This window comes from Hydra vulgaris, chromosome 10, assembly GCF_038396675.1.
Source record: "Hydra vulgaris chromosome 10, alternate assembly HydraT2T_AEP".
Lineage (NCBI taxonomy): Eukaryota > Metazoa > Cnidaria > Hydrozoa > Anthoathecata > Hydridae > Hydra > Hydra vulgaris.
In genome coordinates, this window is record NC_088929.1 from 34093911 (window position 1) to 34115459 (window position 21549).

General features: G+C 28.8%; 1 protein-coding gene across 1 annotated transcript; it reads left to right on the forward strand.

The window, feature by feature from the left end:
• Positions 1 to 6567: 6567 nt before the first annotated feature.
• Positions 6568 to 17971, forward strand: LOC100201138 (matrilysin). Its single transcript, XM_065807884.1, has 8 exons — positions 6568 to 6718; positions 7169 to 7204; positions 13121 to 13373; positions 13463 to 13583; positions 15754 to 15884; positions 15959 to 16129; positions 17457 to 17657; positions 17817 to 17971. Exons 1-8 carry the CDS (start codon positions 6656 to 6658, stop codon positions 17936 to 17938), a joined length of 1098 nt encoding a protein of 365 aa, XP_065663956.1. The 5' UTR covers positions 6568 to 6655; the 3' UTR covers positions 17939 to 17971.
• The last annotated feature ends 3578 nt before the right edge of the window (positions 17972 to 21549 follow it).

Here is a 21549-nt window from a genome sequence, read left to right on the forward strand (position 1 = left end):
CGGGTTTGTTCCAAAAAAATTATGCATTACCAATTTATTGAAAACTGTCGATCAGATCTCACACTCAATGGCAAGAGCCTATAGTGTAGATGCTTTATATCTAGATTATGAAAAAGCGTTTGACACACCACCTCATGATCCTATGCTCCACAAACTTTCTGGTTATGCTATCTCTAATGTGCTTCTTAATTGAATAAATTCTTTTCTTTCTAAAAGAACACAACGAGTTGTCATGAGTTCCACCATTTCAGATTCGTTACCAGTCACCATTTATCTGCATAATAATAGTAATAATAATAATAATAATAAATATAAGTAGCAACAGTTTAACTTATTCTTTATTGCTGAAAAACTTGACTTATATTACCGGTAAAACACATACATGTATTCATTAATGTTATTTCTAAATGCTAAGGAAATATTAATTTCTTAGCATTTAGAAATGATATTAATAAATGGACGTGTTTGATTAAAATTTATTTTTCAGTGCTCTTTCTAAACTTTGTCAAAACCATGGGGTGATTTTCATTTAAATGGGGTAAAATTACCCCGTGGTTTTGACAAAGTTTATCCATCATATGAGATTGTTCTTAGCGGATTTTTTTGAACCAAATAACAATGAAGTAAATTGATAATAAATAATTGATTTTCATTTTTTGTAAAGTATGTTTTCAGCTGAAATTAAAATTTGAACAACTGACTCTTTTTGCAATTTTATGATCACAGAATATCATGTCTTGCCATTACAACAAGTTCAAAAAAAACTATCGGGACGCCATAAAGAAATCAATTAATGATGTGAATAAAATTAATGTTAGCTTAAGTAGACCGAGATACATGTACAATATCAAAAGCACATTTATGAATCTTCTTAAGGAAGTACACTGTTAACGAGTAAAACGCCCAACGATTTTGAAAATAGAAGAAGAAACGCTAGTTGTGCGTACACATTAGAAACAGGGAATTTGGGATAGAATGATACAATTTTGTGAGTATTGCAAAAGATTACATAAAAAGTAGCTATTTGTGTTATTAAATCTAATACCTTTTAGAATGGCAAGTCTGGCATTGATTGGATGCGTGGTTTTGAGTAGAGAAGGAAAAATAAGCTTACAAATTAAAATACTTTCTACTAGTCGTAACTATTCACGCAATTTTAAACATAGTTGATAATTTCTTAACCATAGTTGATAGTTTCTTAACCATAGTTGATAATTTCTTAACCATAGTTGATAATTTCTTAACCATAGCTGATAATTTCTTAACCATAGTTGATAATTTCTTAACCATAGTTGATAATTTCTTGAAAAACTAATAGTTGTTGTTGAGAAAATTATCCTAGGGAACAAATTACACATTATATTAAATGTGAATGAAACAGTATCTCAAACCAACCTAGGCAAGCAAAGCATTCTCTGCAAGTTCAAATTGTAAAACCTGCATAAAACACTTCCTACTTTAGCTAAAACCATATTCACAGTGCAGAATTTTTTGGCAATCAGCCAATTTATATCACCATACGTTGTTCATAAAGGTCCTATTCCGCTTTTAATGAATCTGTTAAAATGATAATTTGAACAACGAACGTTACAGGTGCTCTCGGGGTGGTTGGAATCCATCTAATTCATTAAATGGTTTGTAGAAGTATTTATTACCAAAACAAAACAACTAAAAGGTTGAAGCTTCTAATATTTTTTAAACACAACTTTAGCTAATAAAAAGGTTAAATAGGCTTAACTGTAGTATATAATGTTGAGCTATTATGTTTAACTGTTCATACGAGTTGTATTTTACAGCCTTTGAATGCAGGTATTTTTAACTCAGTCAAAACATGTTGAGGGAAATGAATTACAGCACGATACAAAAATGCAGATAAAGCAATCTTTCCACAATTGCTAAAACTATTTACAGACAGTGGAGCATTCAAATAAATGCTTCGACAGCTTTTAAAACTTGGACAATTTTTCCACAAAAGTTAATTAAAATTACCAGTGAAAAATTGTCAACTGTAAAAAATAATTAATTATGGAAATTAAAATGAGATTACACAAGCAATTAACGATATCGTCAATATAAGTTTAGTAGAAATACAATCCACATGTTTAGCTGAAACACAGGAGATAAAAAGAGCTAAAACACAGGAGGTTAACAATTGCAAGACAGCAAATAGAAACGGTACTTTTGTAACATCTTCGGCACACACAATCTGAGAAAAGTGGAGATAAAAGAAAAAGAATCAAGAGAACATTGTTGAAATTCCTTACATTTGTTAAACCTTAAGCCAATGTTAGGGAATCAACCAAACGAAAGAAGAACCCAAAAAAATTAGTTCATTATAATTAGTTTATTTATTAAAATGAACTAATTTTTATATATAAATAAAAAAATAAAATGTTGGATAATACTCAAGAGCACACAACAGTATCTCATTTTTTCTGTAGTAAAGCCAAATATCAAAAAGAATTTAATAAAAAATAAAATTCAAAAAGCGATAGCTCTTTGAGACTTCTTCGGAATCAAATATTAATTGCGACAAGCCAATGCCAACTCATTAAGTATTATGACAGTTGCACTCTATCAATATTATTACATAATTAACTACATTATTTAATAGTTTATGGTATCAATATGAAGCTAATAAGGTTAAAAAGGTTAGGTGCCACTAATATAAAATATTACTAATATAAATAAATAACAACGTAGTTTATTATATTACAAATGTTTACATAATAAAATATAATATCAAAAAATAATCATAACAATATTAATAAAATAAAAAAGTAAATAATTAAATAAAACAATAGTAAAAATAGAAAAATAGAAAATAATAATAAAGTTGTTAGAACCATTATAAGCACCATGAGTTATTTGTTAATGGTATTATAAACTTCATAAGTAATTTGTGACTGGTATTGGTTTTTAACAGAATAGCAGCTAATCTAAAATTCAAAATTATAGTGATAGATTAAAATTTGTTCTAAATAAAAAAAAAAATTAAATAATTTCTGAATGTTTATAAAAACTTTTAAAAAAATGTAAAAGTATAAAACTTGTTAAAGAAAATAGCTACCAGGTTCAGGCTGTTTTTAAAAATGTTATAGTAAGAATTTACAAAATAATCTATGGCAAATCGAGTTAGATGTATTTTGTTTCATTTTTTCTTTCTTTTTTCTTTTTAATTTTTGATATTGCATAAATGAAATTAGATGAATTGTGTGCGATTGTAAAATACTTAAGGATAACGATACGATACGATAGAGTCATGATAAGATATTAATAGAGTTTTATTAAATTCACTTTAATTCATTTTGGTCATATCTTTTAATATTTATCTTGCTCTTTGTGAGACTAATTTGAGTTCAGCTGTTTCATCTCGTGATCTTAGTGTTAATGGTTATCTTCCTTTAAATCGTAAAGACTCCAATAGTCACATGCTTGGTCTGGGCATTTGCATTTGTAAGAATTCACCCATTTGTTGAGAAATTAGGTTTAAATCCACATGCTATTCTTTTACGTGGTTTCGTTTAGCACCACTTCACTCTATCGCCTTTCTCTTTGTTTTATACCGCTCTCCTTCATCTCAAGATTGCACTTTTCTTGATGTTATTTCTGATCAAATTGTCCAAGTCCTCTCTCTTTATCCATCAGCCAATATTGTTGTTGTTGATGACTTTAATGATCATCACATTGAATGGCTTGGCTCTAGTGTTAGTGACTCTGCTGGCGTTAAAGCCTTCAACCTTTGCCTTTCTCAATCCCTAACTCAAATTGTCAACTTTCCAACTCGCTTTCCAGACAACCCGAATCATTTACCTTTTCTACTGTACTTATGCCTTGTTTCTAATCCTAGCCAGTGCTCAGTTTCTCCACATTCACCTTTAGGTGCCTCTGATCATGGTTTGATCTCTATAAAACTATTATCTTATTCTTCTTTATCATCTGAATTCCCCTATCATCGTACCTCTTACAACTACCTTAAAGCTGACTGGGACTTTTTCTGTGATTTTCATTGTGATGACCCAAGGGTAGAAATCTTTCGTCTTTCTACAAACAAATGTGCTTCTTACATAACTTTTTGGGTTCAGGCTGGCATAGAATCTTTTATTCCCTCTTAATGATTTTAGGTCAAGTCTCACTCTTCTCCATGGTTTTTCTCACATTGTGCTGCTGCAATTTCCCATCGAAATCATTACTTACATATCTATAAGCAAAACAATTCTGCAGAAAACAGACGTCTGTTTATTACTTCTAGAAACCATCGTAAAAAGGTTTTGTCTAACGCCAATGCCCGCTATTCTCAGGTCATAAAATCTCGTATTTCATCACAAAAATTAGGCTCTCGTGACTTCTGGTGAATCTTTAACAGCATCAATAATAAGAGCAGATTTGTTATTTCATCTCTCTTGTATGGTTAAGATTTTGTCACCTCACCTATAGACAAAGCTTAATTGTTCGCTAAGAACTTTTTATCAATATCATCTCTTGATTCCACTAGTTGTGTTTTGCCTGATTTTGCCGTCAAACAGGTTGATCCATTGCTTGAAATTTGTATCACTCCAGCTTCTGTATCTAAAGTGATTTTTCTGATTAGACTCTTCTACAGCTTGTGGCCCGGACAACCTATTATTGTCTTGCAGAAGTGTTCTCCGGAGCTATCGTCTATACTCTCAAAACTATTCAACAAGTGCTTATCAGAGTCTTGTTTTTCAGTCTGCTGGAAAGCGGCATCTGTTATCCCTATTTTTAAAAGTTCTGGAGAGCGATCTGGTTCGTCTAACTACCGTCCCATTAGTCTTCTTCCTATCATAAGCAAGGTTTTTGAATCTTTAATTAACAAACACTTAATTTCTCATTTCTTCTTACAGTGTATCTTGTAACATCTTTAAGAATATTGAATCCTTCCTTTCCAATCGTAGTATAAAAGTTCTCCTCAAAGGACAGCACTCTTCTTCATATTCTATAACTTCAGGGGTTCCTCAAGGTTCTATCCTTGGACCTATACTCTTATTAATTTACATTAATGATCTTCCAAATATTCTCACATCTAAGGTGGAATTGTTCGCTGATGATACTACCATTTATTCTTGTCATGACAAGAAGCCAACACTCTCTGATTGCTTGGAGGGGGCATTTGAGCTTGAAAAGGATCTTACTTCTGCTACGGCATGGGACTCACAGTGGCTGGTGAAATTTTTAATTCAGATAAAACTCAATTTTATTCAGCCAATCATTATTGCAATAATTTAGATCTTCTAATATTTATGAACGGTAATGTACTCGATGAGCCATCTACCCTTCATCTTCTAGGATTAACTCTTACTTCCGATCTTTCTTGGAAATCATATATTAAATCCATTGCAAAACTAGCATCTGCTAAGGTTGCATCTCTTTATTGAGCTCGACACTTTCTTACTCCGGGTTCTATTCTCTATAACTATAAATCTCAAATCCGGCCTTGTATGAAATACTGCTGCCATATCTGGGGCGGATCTTCTAATGATGCCCTTTCTCTTTTAGACAAGGTGCAACAACGCATTGTAAACATAGTTGGACCTGCTCTTGCAGCCAACCTCCAACCATTATCACATCGTCGTAATGTTGCTTCTCTTTCTCTTTTCTACAAATACTATAATGCGCACTGCTCTAAAGAGCTAGCGTCTGTTGTGCCATCTAATAAAATTCATTCTCGTGTTACTCCTCATTCAACTAAGTCTCATCCTTTTTCTGTGACTGTTCCTAAATGCTCCAAAAACTCTTATTCATCTAGTTTTTTTCCTCGAACATCAGTTCTTTGGAATTCACTTCCTTCATTTTGCTTTCCTTATATAATTTGCAATCTTTTAAATCGTCTGTCAATCGTTATCTTGCTCTACAATCTTCATCTTTTCTCTTTCAGTAACTTCCAACTCTAGTAGTGGTTACTTGCAGCCTTGTTGGAAGCGAAGATGTTAATATATATATATATATATATATATATATATATATATATATATATATATATATATATATATATATGTAAATATCACTTCTTTTTTTTTTTTTTTTGTAATTCACCTTCCCAAGACCAAGAAGGCCACTACAGATAAAGAAGCTATTAACCCTCTCTCAACTCTATAACTCCGAAGCACGAACCTTGACGAACAAGGCCGCTGCGCGGAGAAGCAAGTTGATCACATATAAATATATTATATCAAATATAAATATATTTAAAAAAATAAAAACGTTGTAAATATTAATTCAAATATAAACTGAATAATTAAAACGTAAATATTAGTTAAGTAAAAAGTACTTTAAACAACAAGCCATGTGTGTTATATTTCTTTCTAATTTATAAGTCACAAAGGATTTAAACATACATCAAAATTTAGACAAGAAATTATATAGGAGCAAACAAAGTGGGAGTTTGTTTTACTACCTAAACAACCTAAACAAACGCTTTCACATAACTGTTAATGATTAGTATAATGACACAGCTATGAATACTGAATGTAAATGAAAATCTAAACTTACCAATAAACATAAAACCTGTTCAAACATTTTTTATCTTAATAAGAAAAAATTTATTTTAATCCACCATCATAATGTTGACATTTAGAACAGGTGTCTCCAATACAACATTAACTTATAAAACCTTGTTAAAGCAAGTTAAGTCTAAATGATACGCAAAATGTACTCTTTAATAGTGCTTGTACTTTCGTTTCTTTCAATCAATGGCCTGGTGAGTTTCTAAGTTAAACAAAATACCTTTACTTATTTTTTGTAGGATTGAAAAATATGTTTGAAAACATTTAATATATGCTAAATAATTAATTTCATGTTAAATATATATTACATACAAAATTGCTTTTGAATAAAAACAAATTTATTTCATTTTGAAAATGAAATAAAATTAGGTCAGTGGGTTGGAGGCTCCTTTCCATGGCTCTGGTGGTGTAGCCTAGCCACAGCTCTAGTCAATATTCTTATAAATACCAAAGGAGGCTTATGAGTTATTCCTGTCGACAATATTTTTAAATATACATATATATATAAAAAAAAAAAAATATATATATATATATCTTTATCTTTTTCGGGTTCAATATTAATAATTCATTCGTTATAGTAATTAAGTAAATGACTATAACGAATGCACGCAGATACAATTGTGTAATTTGTTTATTTATTACAGGTGCTACACAACAAAATTGAAGAAAGTGAAGCTGAGGTAAGTTTTATTTACTAGTTTCACTTAGTTTTAAATAAGATTTTTAAATCTAGTTTATGTAAATATGCATTTATTACGGTATTTGTTTTTAAGCAACACAAAATGTTTTTAGTTTGGCACCAATAAATACTCAAAATTAATCTTACTTTAGGCTATTTAACTTTAATTTAGTTAAACATATTCCATATATAAGTAATATTTAACAAAATATCATTTTAATAACACAGTTAGTGCTGGATTAAGGGAGTGGCTTAGGCGTGGCCCCGGGCCCCGCAATTTTAGTGGCCCCGAAATAGTTTGAAAAACCTTTTTTTTAATCATTTTTTACGCTGTGAAACACAAAAAAGACCTCAAAAAAATAGACCCGGGCCCCGAAAAGTCTTAATCCACCACTGGACACAGTTATTGGTAATTATCAAAAAAGTGAAGTATATAGAGAAGATGAAAAGCAAGAGAAATGAGGCAACCTACTATACGAATTGGTCAAAAAAAATTTACGAATCTCAAGATGATATACAAAACAAAATTTTGTTTTGAATTTTAAAACTTATTCAAAAAAAAAGACTATCATGACAAAAAATATAAAACGAGACTATTTTTATAATTTTAAACAACCTTACGTAAACAACCTGATGAAGTACATTATACGGTTTGAAAATCATTTTCTGAAAATTTCTCTTCGGTTTATTGTAAGTTTAAATGTCAAAATAAATATTCAGTTTAATTAAAATAAAAAAGATAACTTTCATCAAAAGCAAACCGTTTGTACCAGTGAGAAAACAAAACTCTCTTATGTACTTTAGATGAATAAAAGTTAAAAAACAAGATTAATCATTTTAACGATTCGTCAGCTGAGAACTCAGAGGCTGTATGTCCTTTTTTTGTATTTCCGATTAATTCAAGTTTTAAAATTTAATTTGTAAAGACTTACTGCCAAAATGTCCGACTAGTTATTTTAATATTTTAAAAAGTCGTATCATTCTTTAGAATAAATGTATTGAACACATACTCCATTGATTGTTGAATATTTATTGATAATAAACAGAAAAAACACAAAATGTGGACATTTTGTGTTTTTTATGTTTATTACACGGTCTTTTGGTTCTCGGCTGACGGATTTTCATTCTAATGTATTGGCTATCTTCGTCAAATGCTCGTTAAATCTTCTTTAAAAGCAATCAAACAAAATGAAACATTTTTTTTTTTGGTTTATGTCATTTTAAATAAGCATATTTATTTAAAATGAGATAAAATAAAAATACATTTTATAAAAAAAATTTCATTTTTTATTACAAACTCCATAGTTTAGTTACTAAAATTAGAAAGCTTTGTAACTATTTTTGGCAATTTATAAGTATTTTATAAGTTCATTATTGATAACTTTTTGACCACATTCTTTAAAAATTTAAAACTAACGTTTTTTGGATCAAGCTGTTATAATATTATACATGTATAGGATCAGCACTGTTAATGAGTTGGGTCCAGACATAGACCCGACCCGGCTTGTTTTAACCGGGTCTGTGTTTAGTTATTATAGATCTAAAACCCGAGAATATAAACGTACAGATCTAAAATGTCAAAAAAAAAAAAAAAAGATTTTAGTGCATTAGGAAGTCTACAAAAACTTATTAAAAAAAGAGAATAATACATAAATATAACAATTGTATAAAATGTGAATTATTTAGTCACACTGTCCTAAACAAGGGAATGTTTTTTGTTTTTTGAAATTAAAATTTGTTTAAGTTTAACATTTAATATCTTTTTTTATTAGACCTTGCTAATTATACCTGCTAATTAAAATGTATGATTACTGACGTTTTTAAAAAAAAAGACTAACGATATCCCATTTTTAAAAAATGATATTCAATTTTGGATTCCTAACTCAAAAAGTTTTGAGTCTTTTGCAGAAAAAAACGTGTTTTTTATTTTCTTTATCAAGCAAGACAACAAGTTCTTCCGTTAGGTAAAAAAAAATCATGATCAACTGATGAAATCACTATAGCCATAGAACAGGTCATTTTACCTTCATCTTGATTAAAAATAATTTATTTTTTTTTTTTGCTTTTTAGCTAGTTATCGTATAAAATTCTGTGCTACCAACGTGCTCCAGTTCTAGTGAGTTTCGGTTTCCGACAAAATTTTCTATCAAACCAAAATCGAAATTTCAGTTTTCATAGTTTTTATGAGTTTTGTATTAACCAAAATTTTCTTTGAAAATTAAAAACCGAAAATTGTGCCTAAAATACTTAATTTTTCATTTATTTAGCATTGTTTGTACTTCATATTCTTCTGGTTCTAAAAATATAAAAACCGCAAAAAATCAAATCAATGCATTGCACAGTGGGATAAAATCGAAATTTTTGTGCCAAAATTATTTTCGTAGTTTTTTTTATTAGAATAGCTATATTTATATATAAAATGCATAAATAAAGTAATAAACATGTAATTATGTAATATAAAAAAAATATATTAAAAAAATTAATTATTTTGGTGAAAAATACGAAATATTTTTAAAAGACAAGACAACTTTTATCAGTGTGAACATTAAAAATATTACTTTACGACGCATGTATTTGTCATAAAATAACTTTTTTAGATTTAAATTTACAAAACTAATATATTATAACAGTAATGAAAGATTTTGTAGGTATTCTTTGTGTACAAAACATCTTTTTTATTTGTTCAGTATTTCTCATCAACTGACCATTAACCGAAGACCAATCTTTTGTTATAACTTTTTTTATTGCAAAAAGTTGCAAAATATTTATGATGCATGGCTATTTACATACATTTAGCATGAGATTTACATAGTCAAATGTTTGGAGGATATTGGAGGATAGTTTATCTGATACCTAATAGTAAAGGTTAGTAGCAAAAATAATATCGAACACTGTCTGTTTTCGATGCATAAAAACTAATGATTACATTTATGTGAAATCGTTTTTAAAAGCCTAAGCGAAAAAAACATTCTGAATTAAAATAATATTGTTTAAAATGAAAGTCAATAAAGTTAATTTAAAACAATAGTATCGTAAGAAAGTTGATAAATAAAAAATGCAAAATAGCGTTTTGGAACACATGTCAAATTAACGTGTAAACAACCGCATAAAATTACGCTAAATTATTATTTAATGTCTTTTTAATTAGATATTTCCTCTAATGAACATGTCCTCACCATTATGACAAATTTTCACCGTGCAATGCTGATATTGATTTTTTGGTATTTTGGCACACTCTGTCTCACTGTGTACTGGTTTGATTATTTGCGGTCTTCATGTTTTTAAGAAGCAGAAAGTATTAATATACCGACTTGAAGAAAACAAATTTAGTTTTTAAAAGTTTGATCATATTTCAACATTTGTGTGTTGTGTGATCAAGGATATTATTTTTTGATACGAAACCTTGAGTTACATTTTGATACATTTCTAAATTTTTTTTTTTAATGAAAAATTATTATTATTATTATTATTTTTGTTCTTTATTACAATATTTAAGATACAAATACAAATATACAAGAGAAAAATTACAAGTGAAGATACCGTAAAAATAAATAAATAAAAAATAAATAAATAAAGAACGTGGATACTCAAAGAAGACCATTAGGTCTTGTCACAGAGAACCGCTGATGAAGAACTTGAAACTTAAAATTTATACAAAGTATAGAAGTCGTTATACAAATAAATTAAATCGTTAAGATTAAAAAATCCTTTTACTACTAGAAAATATAAATAAACAAAAAATATAAAAGTATTTGATTTAATAAATAAAAAGAAAGCGGACACTCGCAGAAAACCATCAAGTTTTCATTGAGAACCGCTCGTAAACTTAAAAATGTCATAAAAATCGAATGCATACATACATGGTTAAGTGTTTAAAGCACAAAAAAAATTTAAGTGCATTTATATACGTATTCAGTTGTATCACGGCATAAAAAAATAAAAAAGTAAATTATTTAATGTTTAAAAATACAAAAATATATCATCAATAGACAAAATGATTCCCTTAAGCTTTTTTTTGAATGAGAGGTAACTCCATTCCAAAGAAAAATCAAAATGTTTTAAGACTATTTTATTCCAAAGAAAAGTTTCACGAAATGAAATGCTTGATTTTCCAAAATTAGTTTGAAAAAATGGTTAACGAATTAAATTATCATTTCTTAAGTTGTATTTATTTTTATCTTTTGAGGTATAGAAATTATGGTAAGAAACTGAGTTGGAGTTAGTTTTACATTTGTACATAAAACAAAGAATATTAAAAACATTTAGCTGATATATATCAAGAATTTTCTTGGCATGAGTAAATCTATCTTTAAAATTAATAAGACGAGCAACATGCTTTTGTTGACGATAAAGAGGCCTAAGTTTGGATTTATTAGCACTACACCAAGCAATATTTGCATAGTGTAAATGACTATGGATGAAAGAGTAATATAATTGAGTTAAATTACGTTTATTTAAAGCACTTCTAGCTTTTTACAATATTCCTATACTTTTAGCAACTTTATTACACAAGAACTCTATGTGATATTTCCAATAAAGGTTTTCATTGATATAGATACCCGAGTTTGTATTACTTACTCTTTTATGATGATTTAATTATGATGAAAAGCATTACTACTTTTTTTTTTCCACTGTGAAAATGAAACTTTGGACAAAATGGTGAAAAAAAATGCTTTATTACTCACTGTTATAAATTTAAGGATTGATTTAAAAAAGAAATATATTAGTTAATTTTAGTATCATTGCTATTATTTTGCATGTAGATGTATTTAAAAAAGAAAATGAGATCCGCTTCTAAACACTGCTACCTGCTACCTGCTACCTGTTTTACTTGTGAGTTTTAGCTAAATCAAAAAAGCTTTAAATTGCAGTACAAAAATTTTTCTTTGGGTTTGATAATCTCCTAATTAATTTTAATTGGTTTAACCATTTTTTAGTGCAATTTTTCTTTAGCCAAACACAGATGAAACTACCATAGACATTTTATTTAGTCAACAATTTTGTTGATGTCTATGTAGGCATTTAATGACGATAGTCGGCTATAGTAACATTAGTTGGAAAATTAAGGAATAATTTTGGTTTGCCAATCATGATGCTTTCACTATAGTTGTGTGGATAATACTTTGAGAGACTATGTTTTTAAGTAAACCTTTTGTTTGGTAGTAAAAAACGAATTCAGCATATTGTTGGCTTTCTTTATTACACATTTTTCCGCATCAAGTTTAAATATTTTTTAAACCTGGTTCTCACAATCACATTGCTTAGTTGACATTATGCTTAGTTGACATTAGGCTTAAGTTTTTCAGTTTTTATTTTCCTAGTTGTAAAACAATTTCTTATTTAATGTCATTTTTTGTTTTTTATTTATATCATAGTTGAATATTTAGAATTACAATAATCTTTATTTGTATTGCAACACGGGTTGTATATGATTACAAACCCTTTAAAATGTTTTTTTTTTTTTTCAATATAAGAAAAATATATTTGTAAGGAGGGAGGCGTGAACTTCCTTTCAAATGCTCTTCCGTGGTGCTCTGTGATAAGACCGTAAGGACTTCTAGGGACACCTAAAAAAATTAATATATATAAATCGGTAAGTGTTAAAAGGGCGGTAGTCCAATAATGTAAACTTTTGGGAAACCAAAAAAAACTGCATTTTCCCCCGTAGTAAATTTTTGTAAATGGTTCAATAATTTTTTTTTTTGAAGGTGGAAAACATTACATAGTTGGACTGCCGCCCTTTTAACATTCACCGATTCATATATACATAAATATATACATATATATATATATATATATATATATATATATATATATATATATATATATATATATATATATATATATATATATATATATATATATATGTATATATATATGTCAAAACGTTTTAAATGTTTAAAAATGTTTTATTTAGAAAATGCTGATAAGCCTTGGTTATTACAATCCATTTGCATTTGATGCTAGTAGCAATCTAACGGAAGCAATCAAAGATTACCAAAGTTTTTATAATCTTCCTAAAACTGGAGAGCTCGATCAATCAACCGCTGAAATAATGAACAAGCCAAGATGTGGAAATCCTGATAAAGTTCATAGTAGTCATGGTTACTATTTGTTGTGGCATACGAAATGGCCCACGAAATCTCTTACATACAAATTTGAAAACACAGGCATCTTTTTATTCTTTAATTGTTTTCATTTTTAGTTTGGTAATTTTTTTAATAAAGCTTATAGCTTCTTTCTTATATCAATTATGCAGGTGCTGATCTTCCACCAAAAACTGTAAAAGATACAGTTAGAAAAGCTTTTAATATGTGGTCCTCGGTCACTCCTTTAACTTTCACTGAAGTAACTGATCGCCGTGGTCATATAAACATAGGGTATGGTGCCTTTATAACCTTTATTTCTATTTTAAGACTGAAAAATGAGTATTTTTGCTTCAATTCTTAGAAATACAGTTTGTACAATACAAAAAAAGAAAAAAAATTAAAACGTGTATTAAACAATAATACATGATAATATATTATTATATGTTAGTAATGTATTAATAATATATTATTATATATGCGCTCAAAACACTGCGACTGTGGTCTCGTGGTTCGAGCGCCTACTTTAGAAGCATGAGATCCAGGGTTTGTAGAAAGCTCTAGGTATATTATATATATATATATATATATATATATATATATATATATATATATATATATATATATATATATATATATATATATATATATATATATATATATATATATATATATATATATATATATATATATATGTATATATATAGTCATGGACAAAAGTTTGCGACCACTGCGATTTTTGCATATTTTTTAATGTATTCTACTCTGAATTGCTTTTGGGCTACTTTAGAGCTACAATTTTGAACCAATTTGTGCTAATTGTCAATTAGAGTCTAAAATTGATGTTTACATGTTTATTTTCAGATATAACTGAAATATTTTGGAACATTTTATATTACGGAGACCTTATTTGAAGCAGTAGTGAAGCAGTACTAGTTAAAATGGTACGCGGTAAAGAACTGACATCTGAAAAGCGAGCTCAGGTCGTTATATTGTACAAAGCGAACATTTCTATAAGACAGATAGCCAAGAAGCTCGGTATTTCACATTCCACTGTTGTAGCTACTGTAAAGAGAAATCAAGAGCTGAAAAGTTTTAAATCCCGTTCACGCGCTGGGCGCCCGAAGGTTACACGCAACCGTATGGATAATGCTATAACAAAGGCAGCAAAAAAATCACCAAGAGCATCCTCAAGTGCCATTAGAGGCAAACTGCCTGGATCACCATCCAAGAAACCAAACAGTCGGACAATACGCAGACGATTATTTGATGCAGGCTTGAAATCTTACCGACCAGCACAGAAGCCGAGGCTTTCACCAAAGAATATTCGCGATCGCATAGCGTTTTGTCAGAAGTACAGGCAGTGGACACCAGCCCAGTGGAAACAAGTGATGTTTTCAGATGAGACAACATTCACGCAATCCTACTCATTTTATAGACATGTCAAACGCCCACCAAATCAGAGGCATGATCCAAAGTACGTTATACCAACAGTCAAACAGGTTCCAATAGTTATGGTTTGGGGAGCAGTCTCTGGTAGCGGTTGTGCCTGCATTTGGATTATGCTGAAAAATACAACGATCAATGGTGCTGTTTACTTGAGTATACTGATGGATAAGCTGCCACCATTTGTACCAATACATGGAATCACTCATTTCCAGCATGATGGCGCACCTTGTCATGGTACCAAGGCTGTTAAGGATTGGCTGCGTTCTGAAAACATCCCGCTACTGGAACCTATATAATATATATATAATATATATATATATATATATATATATATATATATATATATATATATATATATATATATATATATATATATATATATATATATATATATATATATGTATGTATATATATATATATATATGTATGTATATATATATATGTATGTATATATATACGCATTCAGGCCTCCATCTAATGCAAGCGCTTGAACCACTACACACATATACATAATGTTTTATTATGGTATATTAGTAATACAAATACTCTTTTGCGTGTTTAAGAGTGCTCAATGCTATCAAATAATAGAGCAATATTAATTTATATAAAACAAATAAAAGCAACTTTTGATGGAACTCTGAGTTTTATGTCTTTCGGCAATCGGCTGATGATTGCCGAAATAGTGTACACTTTAATAATACACTATGGCTTATGATGCTAAAAAGCATGAAACTCAGAGTTCCATCATAATTTTTTTTGTAACTTTTGACACTTGTAAATTACAGACAACGTCAAATATCATTTTAAAGTCGTAGTTTGACCTAGTCTAAAGCAGAATATTTTATTTTACAAAAGAAAAGTCTACTCCTTCATAAGTTTAAATTGTTATTAGTAAATAAATTTTCAGTTTTTAGCTTCATCAAGGAAGGATATTAACTCTTCTTGACGTCAACATGACGTAGATTAAACTATAATATTTGTTTTAGTTAAAAATTGAAATTGTATTTTTATACAGATTTTATTCTGGAACACATGGTGATGGTGGAGATTTTTTTGGCCCCGGAGGTACATTAGCACATGCTTTTTATCCGCAAAACGGAAACCTTCATTTTGACGAAAATGAAAATTGGGTGGTCAATCAAAGAGGTTAGTTAATTTAAATTATATAATAACGAATTCATTTATTTTATGATTTAATCAATTATAAATATTTTTTTTAGGAACAGATTTGTTAGAAATAGCCGTTCATGAAATTGGGCATGCTATAGGTATCCAGCATTCAAATATTCGCGGAACCATTATGTTTCCAACATACTTTGGTTACCGACCAAATTTACAACTTCATGATGATGATATTAAAGCAGTTCAAGCTTTATATGGTGTTGGCACAGGTAAAGTAACCAACGGCTTTTAAATTTATAACTTTTAAATTTTTAATGAACAATTATTATTACTATTGTTCTTATAGATATTGCAGAGCCGTAACCACAATTTTGATATTAGGGGGGGGGGGGTCTATGGTTGTTTTAAAGGAGGTAGGGGGTAAACGCATTAGTAGCTGGCATGTCAAAAATTAGCTTGGCAGTCTTTACAACTTCGGTAAGTAAAGCTCTTTTAGAGTAATCCAAACTCTTGAAAAACAAGATGAGATCTTTGATAGTGATTTTTTACCTAATGATGTTACATTGCTTGGGAGGAGAGCAATTTGTGTTTTAGCTAAAGATTGGTTAATGTCTTGACAGTAAAAGTGACAAACTGATCGCAGATGATTTTCCCAACTTTTCCTTTTCATTGTTTTGAAAAGAACCATCTCCAAAGTTCCATTAGCTCGCAATAGTTTTCTAGAAACAGTTCAAGAACATCGCCACTTACACCTTGTTGGACAAAAATTATGGATAAACTTTGAATTTTTCTCCGTTAGTTTGCGAATAGACTTTGAATTGCTCTCCGTTAGTTCTCAAATAGCATCAAGTTTGGAATTTCTTTTTGGTGATTTTTTGATAAGTTTGCAAATTTCATATGCTGTTTCAGTTTTTGCTCAACATTACTTATTTCTCTTTTTTACAGTTTTTAAATATTATTAAAGCTGATTGACTTGGTAGACAAAGAAAAATCTAAAAGAAATGAGAGATATGGAATGTCTTGAAGCATATTTTTGCATATATGAAAATATATATGTTATAAACATTGTATATATAACTTTTTCCCGAATAATTATAATTTAAAAAAGTTTTTTTTCACCAGAGGGAGCAAAGGCCCACAGGCGTCACCGGTGGTTACGGCTTTGATATACTTATTTGATATAAATGTTTTTGACGGTTTAACTATTGTGTCGATTCCAATAATCAACACATCAGATATTAAATTAAATTAATTGATAATATTGAAGTCTCCTTAAGCTTATCAATATATTTAAACGTTTTGAAATAAAGTGTATATTCAAACAAATATAAAGTAATGTTCAAACTATATAAAGTATATGCACAAAGATAAAGTGTATGCACAAAGATAAAGTAATGTTCAAGCAGTATTTAATATTAGATAACTTTATCAAATTTTTAATGTTTTATAAACTGTTAGTTACAAATTTTATTTAAGTTTGTGTGCAAATGAAATAATCTACTATAAGGGCTTGGAATTTTTTTTCCGTTTGAAAATCCTCACTTTTTTTTTGTAATTTTGTTAATTTATTTAATAGTAAACTATACTTTTATCTAGGTGGAATAATCACGCCAAATCCACCTACTGGAGCGCCACCAACCGGAGCTCCATCAACTCAATCTCCACCTAGTGGTAAATGCCCATATACAGAGGATAAAAACAAAGCTTGCTTTTTTTGGGCACAACACGGCTACTGCACATCGGCTAAAAGCGATTCTTTAGCAAGAATGAAAAGCGATTGTTGCAACAATTGTGAAAGTAATATAAAAATTAGAATCTGTTTAATTAAAGAAAAAAATATACATCATAACTATTAAATATCACAACAATTTTCAAACTAACCTTTATATTGGTTATTTAGTAAAATTGTTTGTATTTGTGTTAATAAAAACTTAATCTTTACTTTATTATTCCTAGAAAATGCGCTTTGTGATAATAAAGACAAGCAATGTGACAGTTGGGCCAATCGAGGAGAATGTAAAAATAATTTTGTTTGGATGAGAGAAAACTGCTCTAAAGCTTGTAAAGAATGTAGTTAACAAAAGAAAAAAGAAAAGATGTCATATTTACAATATTCTCCTTTAGTTTCAGTTATATTATTTTTCCTTCAGTCCCAAATTCTGCTACATTTTTAAGTAAAACATTTATGTACATTAATCTGCATTGCGTACGAAAATGTTAAAATAATTATATTTATATATCATTTAAAAATATATATTAATATGAAGTAAAGGATGTTAGGGACGGAGTTAAAATGCTAAAAATGTTTTTGTACTCCAGATAGGTTTCTAAAATAAATAAATAAAAAGAACACGGGTACTTTTTGTTATCTAGAAATAATGGTTCAAAACCACTATATTTTAATTTTTATCCTTACTTCAAGCATTATTACCTCCTAAGGCCATTGATTTTATTTATTTATTTATTTTTTGTTGTTGTTGTTATTTTTTTGTGGTTATAAGGATGCTCCCAGAAGTTCTTACAGTCTTATCACAGAGCACTGCAAAAGTGCATTTAACTAGGAAGTTGACGCATTCTTCTTTACACTTTGCTGTCATGATCACCTTATTTGAAAATAGGAGTTATTTTGCTATTTTTAGAGAATCTGGAAAGGATCCCTTATTTTAAAGAAATTTACAAATTGCCTTTTTTCGTTTTAATGATCAAAATGCTGCTTCAAATTCTCTGTATGTTAGGTTTGAAAAAGTTGAATTAGGTGATGTAATAAATCTATCAATTAATTTGTCATTCAGCCAAATAATAATTTTAAAACATTTAAAATCATCTATGACGCAAACTTCCCTATCCGTGAAATAATCGTTAACACCGAGGACGTATCGTATACTTAGATACCAAAATATTAAAAGATCATCGAAAATGAAACGAAAACTGTATGTTAAATATCAAAATCAATCAAGCATGAAAGTTACTTAACTTATAAAAATCACTTCAAAAATTCTTTCAAAAATTCGAAAAAAAATTACTATTCTGACTTGTTTATGAAGAATAAAAAATAATTTAAAGCGTATTAGGCAATTAATAAAAGAAATTTTAAAAAAAATTTTTAAAAAAGTACATTATCAGTACCAAATGCAGTAAAAATAAAAAATAAACTATTAAACGACCTTAATAAAATTGGCTTTGAATTAAACAAAAATTTTTTCAATCGGAACAAGCTCATTAAATAAAATTCTTTGGCTTAATGACAAATCAAAAATGAATTTATTACATCGCCTTATTCGACTCTAAATTTTTCAAACCTAGCATACAGCAAATATGAAGCAGCATTTAGATCACTAAAACAAAATAAGGCAATTTTGGCTGATCTCATAAATGGAAATGTTGTAATTAACTCCTTAGACGCTTTAAAAGATAACCTTTTTAAAATTTTTAAAGCATCTATTGGTAAGGGATTCTTTCCAGACTCTCTAAAAGCAGCAAAAATAACTCCTATTTTCAAATAAAGTAACCACAACAACGTTAGAAACTATTAACCTATTTCAGTTTTTCTAGTTTTCTTTAAAATATTAGAAATAATAATGTACAGTTCTATCTACAGTTATTTTGTTGACAATAAACTTGTATATAATAATTAGTTTGGCTTCCAGAGAAACAATTCTACTGAACATGCCATACTCCGACTAACACGCAGCATTTCTGGCTCTTTTAAAAAGTTCTCATTATACAATTAGAGACCAATTTGACTAAAGCTTTTGATCATTTCGATTACTATATTCAATTAAAAAAATATTAGAAATCTATGGCATTAGACATAAATCCCTAAGCTTTTTAAAAAGCCATCATAGTAATTGTAAGCAAATCGTTAATATCAAAGACTCTTTTTTGGAGTTATTTATAAAAGTAACATGTGGTGTCCCACAAGGGTACATAATTGGACCCATGGGATCTTTAACATACATAACTAATTTCATGTACAAATTTAATATACATGAGTGACGTTAACAAAGCCTCTAATTTCATGTACAAATTTAATATACATAAGTGACGTTAACAAAGCCTCTAATTTCATGTACAAATTTAATATACATAAGTGACGTTAACAAAGCCTCTAATTTAACCACTATAGTTTTTTGCTGATGATAAAAACCTCAATTTCATGAAAACAAGCTACACTTAATAAAACAAGAATTAGATAAAATCTCATACTAATTTAAAAAAAAATTAATTATCTCTAAATATTAATAAAACAAAATAGACACTTTTTTGCCCAATTTCCAGAAAAAAAGGCTTGCCAAACACAATGCCTGACCTCTTTATTGATAATACAATACCAAAAAAAAAAAAAAAGTTACAAAACTTCTTGTAGACGAAAAACTATCCCGGAAACAACAAGTTGATAACATCTCATTGAAAGTTTTTAAAAAGTATTAGAATTATGTATAAACCTATTATAATATGATAATAAATAACAAATTAAACAACTATATTATTTATTTATCCATTGCCATTTGATCAGCCGTGGCGCAGCGCACTTACCTCAGAAACGTAAAATGCGTGGTTCGAACCCCACCGTTGGGCAAGTGTAGTGACATCGGCTGGGAAGGAAGCGTAAACTTCCTATTAAATGCTCTTCCACGGAGCTCTGTGATAAGACCAAAAGGACTTCTTGTGGCACCTAAAAATAAATTTAAAAAAATTTTAATTATCTAAATGTTATACGGGGAGGCATGCACAAAACTAAACTTAAATCTCTTTATCAGCATCAGAAACACGCAGCTCGCTAAGTTATTTTGAAAATCGATTTTTAAATTCGAAACCGTTTTCTGAGAGAAATGAAAGTTGTAAATGTTTATAGTATTTTATGCTTTATGTGTAAATATAAAAGTAACTCCTAATTTCTTTATAAATTTTATATTATAAAACGCATAGACAAATACAACCTTGGAATGGAAAAAATCATCAGGAACCTTACTGCCAAACTAAACTCGAACAGATATTTATTTCTTATCACGGTCTTTTTTTATATGCTTAAATAATTTTGCCTATATATGATTTGTATTTGAAATAGACCATTTCTTATATCAAACGGAAATTAAAAAAACCCATCCTTTTAACAGAAAAAATATTTATTTATACTATATTTATAAAAATATGAATAAATATTCCCCCTCCCCCAAATAATTTTTTCAAATAAATTTTTTTGAAGAAATCGACTAAAAAAATGACCAAAAAAAAAATGTTCTTAAAACTATTTCGGGGTCGTACTGCCCCTCCCCCTAATATAATTTTTGTTCCTACGGGCCTGTAATCTTTTAGAAGTTTTACCAATTATATTTGTAATAAATTTGTCTTGTAATATTTGTTTACTTTAGGCAAAAAAAAAATTAATTAGTTTTACTTTAATTGGAAAGTGTATATTACAGTTTTTTAAGATAATTTTTTCAAAGTCATCTAAGCAGAAGTAGTGTTGCCAAGGTTTGATTTTTGGTATACTATATACCACTCTACCAACAGTGAGTCTTTATTTTCTAATTTTCTAATGAATTTTCATTTTATGAAGTTTGATTTTACAGCCATTAATAGATTTTGTATCTTGTGACAAATAAAGTCAATTTACCTAAATTTTTTAGAAATATTTGCAGCACAAACACTCTACACCTTTGTATATATTTAACTTGACTAGTTAATA